Below are 10,709 nucleotides of genomic sequence, written 5' to 3' on the forward strand. Positions count from 1 at the left end.
AGTCAGTGATGCCTACCGAGCGACTCAAAGATGTCCGACGCGTACAGTGCAATGCGTTCGATTTCCAGCCGGCCAAGTACCATGCCTCCGGCTCGAAAAACGCTCCGGGAAGCATACTTCGGGGGTCCGCGCCAGACCCCCTTCACCCGGAGCCCTTCGACTCAGACAGCGGGGGGACCCAGGGGTCTCCCTCACCCATGCATGTACGTTGCGGGGGGCACTGACGCGAAGACGTGACAGGTGGCTCCTCTTCCAAGATGTACGTTTTTCACGATGGAAGTCTATGTACGCGACGTACAACAGGGTCCCATTGACTTCAATGCGGCTCCGAGCGACCCGAGTCCGTCAGCGCTGCAGCGCATTGTACTCTGTCGCTCGGAGCACGAGTCGGTCGGAAAGCTCTACGGGACAGAGTCAGTCGTAGGTCTTCCAAGCGAGATCGGAATCGGCCCCTAAGTTGGGCCGCTCTGTAGTAATGTAGAAAGTTGGGTGAGGCCAGACCTGTGGCTGATCTCGAGTGTATTAGTAGACGGTAAGAGAGTCTTGTTCTGTGCCCCAGCCAAATTAATCGCATTATCAGTGTATGCAATTCAGAGAAAAATTTCCTACTTACTTCAATGGGAAGACCCTGAAACAGGTACAAGACGTGGGGAAGTACCATAATTTTAATCACATTTATACGACCCATCCAGGTATGGTAGACCATTGTCCACTGTTTGAGATCTAGCTTAAGGTGTCATAGCAGAGGAAGAAAATTACCTTTGTATAAGTCGGCCAGGGCTGGCGTAATCTTAATACCTAGTTAAGGTATTTCCTTTTTGGTCTGTTGCAACGGTGAGGGCTTCCTTATCTCATCTAGTTCAGTCTAGGAGGTAGACAGGTTAAGAAGAAAGGATTTCGAGAGACTGACCTCAAGATTTTTTCAAACCTTTGTTTTTAAAGTACAGTGTTTTGATGCGTCCTACTACGATTGACCTTTTCTCAAAAATGTGATTTTTAGATGTTGCAGTCACGCTGGGGCATATTTGTATGATCTGTGACAAATGTCGATATTCATGAGTCATTTAAATAATCATGAGCTGGACTGAATATTACTGAGATAATTGCATATTTGTAACATATATTGGTGTTATGGTCAGTTATCTTAATAAACATAGTCTTTACGTACTTACTCAGGTTGAACAAGGCATCGCCATTCCCTAAGTTTTGCTCCATTTAATCTAGTTTTGCTCCTACGAGTGTTGACCTTTGGCATTCTAGGACCAGGGAGTTTTGGTTGCTTCCTTATAAGTTGGATTCGCCTGAGAGATGTGGAATAAATGTTTTTTAGAAATGTGTTGTAGCTGTGCCATTTAAAGCACAGCACTTATTCTAATGCATTACCTGTATATATTGTGCATTTCACTCCGGTACCATGCTCTTTTAAGATGGCCACTGTTTCCTACTTTTTAAAAAAAGCACATTGGCTTGAACTGAACCAATGCATGTATTCCATTTATTGGCTGCACTTGGCTATTCTTTAACAAGCAATAAGTTAGCTTGTAGAGCTGACTTTTTTTTTAAATGAAATGCTTTGCTGGGATGTTCATGAAGATATGTTGTGTGGCAAGGTATGTAAGGTTGTGTATATGAAGGGGATGTTTAAACTTCTTAGCAGTCTTAACATTAAGAAGACGCTAAAATGCAAATGCGTATCAGGCTCAGTCTGTAAGTGTATAGACGGGATTTGCCGTTGGGTCAGCTAACATCCTAGTTTCTTGGTTGGTCACTGTTTGTTGTAGTTTACACTTGAAATGTAGGGTAGGTGGCCCGATGCTCTAGGACAGGAGCGTCCAACCTCAATCCAGGAGGGTCAGATCTATGCTAGATATTCAGAAAAACCACTGAGGATGTCAATTTAAATGTATCGTATACAGCTATCCTAAAACTCTGAAATGGATCTGGCCTTCCCGTCTCTTAGAGCAGCTTCCATTTTACAAATTTACAAATGTATACCACCCATTTCAGACGTTGGTATCTAAACAATGGCGTGCAACAGCAATTACAGTTATAAACCATTTATTCTTCTCATAGTAGCCCTCAGGGATAGGGGGGCAACCATTTCACCCCATGTTTTCCTATTGACTTGTAATGGAGCACAATGTGTACATTATGAGTCACAAAATCATTGGAGACCGGTAAGTGCCTTCAGTACATTGTGAGTCAAGTTGTTGCAAATGCCAAGCCTGCAATTTTGAGAATGTTAGGTTTTACGACTGCAATACTTTATACTTCAAGCCACAGATTCCCTAATAGATGTATTTTGATCTACTGGAGAAGAGTTTCTCAATGCCATCCTCCCTATATCCATCCACAAGTGTTGGCACACCCAAGAGTGGCAGATGATTTTCGTGGTTCTTAAGCAGGACTGTTGATTTTGTTTTTGTATCTAGCCTCCTGGGGCTGGCAAATGGATACCTACTTCTTTGACCTGGATCTTCTACCACGTTGAGGTTGTTTAGTCCTCTCTCTCTGTTCTCTTTCTCTAAGTTTTGCTTTCTGAATTAACAGCCTACAATCAAGTTGTTTTCTCCCAGATTAATATCACATTTTTCAGGTGGCTTAAAATAGGTCAACAGGGTTCAAAACAAGACCAGCTCGCTTTGGCTCTTTCACTGAGCCCTGAAGAAGTGTTACCTTCTTTATATTTATTACTCATGTATTTATTTATTTAGTACAGACTTTAGTATAGTGCCACACATTACCAATGGTTAATGAACCATGCTGAGTAGACCAAGAGTGCAAAATGATGAAAGAGAATGATCATCAAGAGGTAGCTTCCAGCCATGACTTGGCATTTATTAGTCGCTCTCTTGTTTTGAGAGGTGCCCAATCTAAAGACTCTAAGGGCCAGATATACGACCATTTTTAGCGATCGCAAATGGAGAATCATGCATTTGCAACTGCTAAAACGGCTTTTGCAATGTGCTAACTCAATTATGGTATTCGGTATCCTCCTACCGACTCGCAAAATAGGGTTTGCGCTATTAGGGCGTTTCAAGGGCATACCTCTCTAATAGAGAGTCACAGTGGCATGTATAAATGTTCTGCGACCAGAATTCGGTTGCTAAACATTCATGCTTTACTGACTCTGTGAAGGAGGTGGTAACCCATTCACAAACACTGAAGGTGGGCAGCAGCATTTTTTAAGAGCAGGGAGTAGTCCCACAGACCACTGCCTACTCTTAAAAAATAAAAAAGGAAACTTTTCATTTTTCTTTTTTAAATTCACCCTGTTTTCTTTTTAGGAAAACGGGCTGCATTTTAGAAAACAAATGCTTCTTTTTTAAATGCACCCTGTTTCTTTTAAGGAAAACGGACTGCATTTTAGAAAACAAATGCTTTATTTAAAAAACAATCACAGACATGGTGGTCTGCTGACCCCAGGCCACCATCCCTGTGATTACAGGCCATTCCCAATGGGTTGCAAATTGCAACCTACCTCATGAATATTAATGGGGTAGGTCATTGGTGACCCCTTTGGAATCGCTAAATGAGACACATTAGTACATTTCATTTTGTGAGTCGCAAAAAAATCGCAATTTGCAAGTTGCAAAATGAAATGGTCATACATCTGGCCCTAAAAGCCACAAATCTGTGCAAACTGGCCCAGTGCAAAAAAAGGTTTCTTTATGGCCATCAGATTGTGGATGAATTGCTAAAAAGATTACTTTCAGCAACCCAATCAGTGCCGCGGAAGATATTTACATATGTTGTGAGTCCAGGTCATCAATATAGATAAGCAAATTTCAAAGAGACAACCCAAACAATGCAACAGCACTATGCCATTTTTGAAAACACCCCCATTGCAATCATAATTGCACCACGCTGTTCTGCTGTGATGTAAGAAAGGTATTCAGCAAATAAAAAATATTTCAAACTGGACTAAGAGTGAGGAATGGCATCAATAATATATATATATGGACCACATGCCTTTAAACATCCCTCAATTTCTTGTCTCCTGAGTCTGGCAAACAGTTGAAAAACCAACTCCAGTGTCTTTTGCAATTAGGCCCACTTCCTCCTTGCCTCTTGCAGGTTTATACAATGATCTCGTTTGCTTATTACATTTCCTTCAGTTGACACTGAATTCAATTCTTATTTAGGCGTTCCAAAATTTCATATGATACTAAATTTAGCTTATTTATATCACTCTACTACTCCAATTAATTTACATTTTTTATTCAATGGATTCAGACTCTGTCGTCTTTCGTTACTTGGTCTTGAAACCAACTTTGACATTCTTATGCTCATAAATTTAAGTCAGGAGACAAGCAGTATTCTTATAACAATAGAATTTCACATTTCTATGATCAGGAATTCATTCTAACAGCTCTTCTGAATCTTTTAGATTTCACCAACCCACGACAACTACATGCATTGGTCGTTGCTATAAGTTACTTTTGTTTAAAGATGGTGTATTTACTTTTCTAGATAAATACGCTACTGGGTGCATCTTAGCATCCTCCTGAAACTGTTACAAGATTGCTCCTACTTCACCTACATAATACATCCATTTAATGGAGGGGGTGGAGGTTCTTAGAACTGTCAGGTTCCTGCAGTAAGAAGGCCAAGGGAAAAACTTTATTTTTTTTCTTAAAGGCCTCTACATTGCTTTTAGCCAACATAAAAGGTTGATGTTTTCGTGTTGACCTAATCAATAGAGCTGGTAACACAGAGTATCCAGAAATATTAGACAGAATTTGAAATTTCTGCAATTTGTTTATATCTCACGAGAGCTAATCAGGCTGTTTAGTAGTATATTAAGGGTTGCCTTTCAGCACTGCTTGGAAGTGTCTTTAATTATGTTAGCTTGTTATTATAATGTATTACATTTTCATTTTCTTATATGTGACCTTTAGTTACTGATAATGTTAAAAACTTTATAATAGCTTGTATCTTTTAATATTTTTTTTTTTTCTATCTTGCTGTAACCAGATTTGGCAGTTCAGCAGCCTTTTCTCTACGGTGTCCAAATGGGAGTTCAATGACATCCCATCGATGTCCGAACATCTGAAGACCTGCCCTTTCTATGCCCTGGAACCAAAGAAGGACCCTTTCCCTCTAACAAGCATGTGCGGACCCAAAGAAAGGGCCAATAGGCCATCACAGGCACGCCTCGTCAACCTCCGGGAGAGGCTCTGAGCCGGTGAACCTTCAGAAACTTGCTGTGTTGTATAACAGAAGCGGGCCGACCTCAAGAGGCTGGAGACTTTCTAAAGGCTTCAGAGTAACACCATAGTATCATGGTATCCTAGTGAATAATTACTGTCTGCCATTTACAAGATCTGAAGTGTGTCACCAGAGCTAACCTTAGGCTTGTTTTCCATCACTCATACACCAACAAGTGATGCAAAAAATTGAAAACAAACTATTGCTGTCACCAATTTCTAAAGATGGACAATCTCTACATTTCTAAAGGGCAATAGCATTTGAGGAGACAGAAAGTGTGAAATGTACTTCTTCTTTGGCAAAATGAGTCTAACAGTTGTTAGTAGAACATCTTATAATAGAAGCTGCCTTACGTACAATATCATAGCTAGCTTTTCTGTTCGAGTTATTGCACCTCTTACCCAATGTGGGATAAAGTCAGTCAGATATAACAGGACATCAATGTGTGTAATACAAACCAACCTCAACTGGACAGAACGCATCTACTTGTAGTAGATACAATGCATCACTCTGTCTTTTACATATTTGATCATCATTTACATATGGCTTGGAATTGTGGCATTGGTGTCTCTCCATAGTGAAACCACACTTGTCAAGTACAGTTTGTGGTCACCTGCACTACACGTAATTAGTTTTTAAAACCTCAATAATTGATAGTTGTCTATACAACAGCCTTACTTCAGGTTCATAAGAGACACCACTGTGCACCATTAGAGTAAGCATAAGATTTCATGGCCGGACATTTGGACATTTATTCTCCTACTGCCCTTATTGCATAAGCAACTGGCAGCCCATCCGCTCTCTATGTTTCTAGTGTTTGGGGGTATCCGAAAGCATTTCCAGAGCATTTCCATGTACTTGCCCAGTTTGTTGGGTCCTGCAAGGAGGTTTTTTTTATTGAATGTGAAATTAGGGAACTGACTTATGACAGCAGCATATTTTTCAATGCCATTGAGGTACTCCTTTTAAAAAAAACAAGTGTTCAACAGATCAGAAGTTTGGAGGAACTGACCAGTAAAAAGAAATATTCTTGCCTTATTCTTAGCAATGATACTACTTCCACCGCTAGCTAGCAATGGAACACCAAAGTGTATAAGGCTGCCCGCTGTGGACTTCAGGTCCATGTGGCATGCCTCTATGTAAATGTGGTCTATGTAGCCAGATAGATTTTACTGCCAGCTGGGCACTCTCCCGGACACGACTAGCGTTTTCATGATAGCCCGTAGCATAATGTGGCAAGCAACCAGGATTAAATGCCTTTATGTACTGAGGGCCTTCATGTATCTCTGCTGCCAGTGTTCGGATTTTAAAATCCCATAAGCAAGAACACTGAAATTATGCAGCAATTTCTTCAGACATATGGATTCGCTGCACTTACCACACATTTCATCATATGCTGCAGAATTTGCAGACTTCAGCAAAAAAAAAAATGGTGTCTAACTTAAACGGATCAAATGTTACTAAACAAACGTCTGACACACATTCCACATGATGCTGTACATGTGGGCCCTTTGTAAAAATGATTCCATTGACCCAGTTTACAGGGTATACATAAGTGAATAACAGATAAAAATACAATCTGTTCAGTACAGAGGTAATAATACATTCAAAATACAGTACCATAATGTCATAGAAGCTAGTGTAAACATTGTGTATAATGAAATTACAAGTGCCGAAATGAAATACAAGTCAGAGGGCCTCCTGATCTAACATGCATTTAAGACATTTATAAATAGTAAGCAACACAGCAAATCTTTATTTCAACCAACAAGCGCTCCAGCTCAAAAAGCCATATGGAGCATATAACGTTAAGACACATGACATTTTGTATTGGTCTTCTACACTTTTCTCTCAATACAAGTCTATGGAGCATAAACACTTGACAGAAACTGTTGCGTCAACTCAACTATCTCATGAGCAGAAGGCAGGATCTTCTCATGGAGAGAATGCAGGAAGTCTTGAAATAAAGACAAATATACATACACATTCTACTAAAATCCTGCTTCTTTTTGCCAACAATGAAAGTGAAGCTACGCTTTACTAGAAGATGCAGCAGATGTGCAGATATATGACCTAAAATAACATGGCTTCCAAGCTCCTGAGTATCATGAAACATTGCATGCTTGCTGAGGCTGATGAACTGTTCTGGTTAAAATAAAAACCAAATCCATATTCAATTATGTAATATTGCATAGCACATTGTGATATACATGTGCAAGGAAGCATTAACATTTAAGGCAACAGTAATACATGGTTATGGTTTCTTAAAGGGAATGGTAGAAACAGCTAAAAATGCATTTGGAAAAATGTGGTCAAACTGGTGCACAAAAAAATGGAGCAGGTCAGCTCAAATCAGGGGACTCCTAAAGCAACCAGGAAAGGTAATATTGTCACATTTTCACAGAACATAAATTCCGGCGAATTTTGTATTAAACTCATTCTAACTTTATTCATTAGGGTGGTGGGTGCATTGGTCACCACAGGACTCCACTCTGAAATTGGACAGTTGGATTGACAACAAAACCAGGGGATTCTCTGCCTTAGTTACATTATAAACTATGCATGGGACAAGGGAGTAACTGAATGGAAGGTATACTCCTACTACAGTAAATTGTGGGGCGTTAGTTAAGGGTAAGATGTATTTATATAAAAATAAAGTAATGGTAACTTAAAGTAAAAAAAGAAATTAAAAAGGGAGGTCTGAGGAGTCTCCCCACCATCAAGACAATTTAACTACCCTTGATGTACTGACCATGATGTATTTGCCAGCCTGTGTAGTGGCATAAAATTGAGTAACATTCAACCAGTTTTAAATTTGAGTGGCATTTGGATAGCACCCAGATCACACATGAAAGTCAGGAGATATCTTCTTTTAGGTCGTCACTCGCCTGAGTACGGTGATACAGGATTGAACAGACAGCTCCAAATGTTGTTTGTGGCACCTAAACATTTACTTAAGTGCTCAATGACAAGTTACTAAAATACACCTCCCTCTGAAGAGACCCATTCCTCTTAAAGCATTATCAGCCTTCGATGAGTGTATTCGAGCACCCTGCACGTTTACCTAAAATGCCGCAGCTGTTTTCTGTTAAAAACTCAGCCTAACTCCTACCGACATTTTTGTCTACTAGACCTAGCCAGCGCTGCCATGAACCCCGAATCTAGTCACATAATTATTTATTCATGGGTCTTCCGTGGTATGAACATCATATTTAGTGACTATAGTTGGGGTGTGCTGAAAATAGGTAGGGGTATGTACAGATGTGGTGGCATGTGCAAGTCGGTGTCAAAGTACATCTGGAGAAGAACAGCTGAGACACAGGGATATAAAGAAAGTATGTGTTAAAGTAATAGGTGGCGAGAAGCCAGGGACCTTACTGGATTTTGTTTGGAAGATATTTGTTTGTTTCAAACTGCTATTTCTTTTCATCATAAAGAATAAGGCAGGGGTGAGATTAGAGGGCCTTACTTGCATGGCCCTATGCAGCCTTCACTTAGTCCAGCAGGACACATATCATATCCTTGTGGCCATAAAATGTAGGAATGTTGATGGACAATATTCTGTCAATTGAATGACTTGCTAACCTAATTTTAGGAGTAACACCATTCAGTTGAATTAATTAACAACCATTCTGCGGAATATCCACAGTCAATCTCCAAACTTTGTTTTACTTAGAAGAGGAAATGTGTTTGGGATTGCATGTTGCTTGCCGTTGGCTCTTCTAGCGGTACCAAAAAGGCTACCTGCAGAGAGAGAAAGAGTAAAGGTTGTTGCATCAATCAGTGGTTACAATATTTTATGTTATAATCAAGAAGAGAGAGGAGAACTAAAGAGGCTAGTCCGTTTCCCCAGTTTATATGTTAATAATCAATGAGAACTAGCTCTTGTTTAAATAGTTTGTATGTCTGCGGGTGGGGGAAAACCATTAGGTTTTTATGAAGGCCCTCACCCACCAACCTAGTTGGTGGCATGCTTCATCATTGGGCCCCACCCGAGGTTCCGAGTGTACCTCATGTGTGCTTCGACGCCAGATTACTGCGGAGCGGGTTTTTTTGGTTCGTGAGGGTGCTGTGGGTGTGCTCTGAGTGAGGTTTAAAATACTGTCCTGGGTATCCCAAAGACTGTTTTAATGGTGGGCCCCAGGCAGTCAATAAAAACAAAGGCTATCGGACGTGCACGGTAGGCTTATGGCATCCGACGTCCTGTGCGGTCAACTAGTTTCAGCCAGGCCTTTCCTTCTACTGGCTTTCGTCAGGACCTTATATGTGTGGGGTGTTACAGGGGTTGTTATGAGTTTGTCAGTGCCCTGTGTGTAAAGCACTCGCTACGGTGCTTATATGTGCAAGAGGTGTTTCCTCTCGGGTTGTACACCTGATTATAGCAAACAACTCAGCATGGAGCTCAGCCGGGGGCCAGGACCATGTGCACTTGCGCAAAGTTGCTGGACCCTCAATGAACCTGTTGTCCGGACAGAGGCCTGGCTGAAACTAGTTGACCGCACAGGACATCCGATGCCATAAGCCTACCGTGCACATCCGATAGCCTTTGTTTTTATTGACTGCCTGGGGCCCACCATTAAAACAGTCTTTGGGACACCCAGGACAGTATTTTAAACCTCACTCAGAGCACACTCACAGCACCCTCACGAACCAAAAAAACCCGCTCTGCAGTAATCTGGCGTCGAAGCACACCTGAGGTACACTCGGAACCTCGGGTGGGGCCCAATGATGAAGCATGCCACCAACTAGGTTGGTGGGTGAGGGCCTTCATAAAAACCTAATGGTTTTCCCCCACCCGCAGATATACAAACAATTTAAACAAGAGCTAGTTCTCATTGATTATTAACGTTACAATATTTTATACATAAAAAAATAAGATAAAATAAAATTATGCTTAGCTCGATACATACCATTGTAAATGAAGTTAAAAACCTTGAAAACCCTTTATATAAAATTTGAGTAGATTTAAAATTTCTTAATTTATACATTTTGGATGACAGTAAGCATAATGAAATACATTTATAGGTGTGCTAATAAAAGGATTAGTTTCTGTAGTAAAACAGTATTTTACAGTCTCCGTAATCATCTTCGTTTTGGCTTCTCATAGCTGGCCATAAATATTACTTCCGGACGTCTAATTGTTATGGACAGAAGCAGATAATATGTCCAATGTGTTTTTAATGCAGCCTCCAAATTACAATTCATATATGGTTGCTTTAGTGTAAAATAAGAGTAAGATATCAAATTCACATGTTTGTACCTCAAAATTGACAATGAATCTTCATCATGGATGTTAATCAGCAAAGTTTTCTTTAATAATGTCATACTCCAGTTTCTAGTCATTTGGGGGAGATCAACCTAGTGTGGTCGTTTTTGTACTTTAATCACTTTATTAAGTGTTGAAACTTCCATGCCCATTTTGCTTAAGTTACCGGATTTGTACTCTTCCACAATTAAACACTTTAATGTATTTGTACCTGTGGTGCTACACAGATATA

General features: G+C 40.4%; 1 protein-coding gene across 1 annotated transcript in view; it reads left to right on the plus strand.

Moving 5' to 3' along the window:
• FBXO40 (F-box protein 40) overlaps positions 1–7,886 on the plus strand; it is a 46,479-nt gene extending 38,593 nt beyond the window's left edge. The window contains exon 4 of the mRNA XM_085621028.1: positions 4,978–7,886. Within this exon, the coding sequence (XP_085477154.1) occupies positions 4,978–5,184 (207 nt within the window). The 3' untranslated portion in view covers positions 5,185–7,886. The remainder of the gene's footprint in view (positions 1–4,977) is intronic.
• The last annotated feature ends 2,823 nt before the right edge of the window (positions 7,887–10,709 follow it).

Source organism: Triturus cristatus, chromosome 8 (assembly GCF_964204655.1).
Source record: "Triturus cristatus chromosome 8, aTriCri1.1, whole genome shotgun sequence".
Lineage (NCBI taxonomy): Eukaryota > Metazoa > Chordata > Amphibia > Caudata > Salamandridae > Triturus > Triturus cristatus.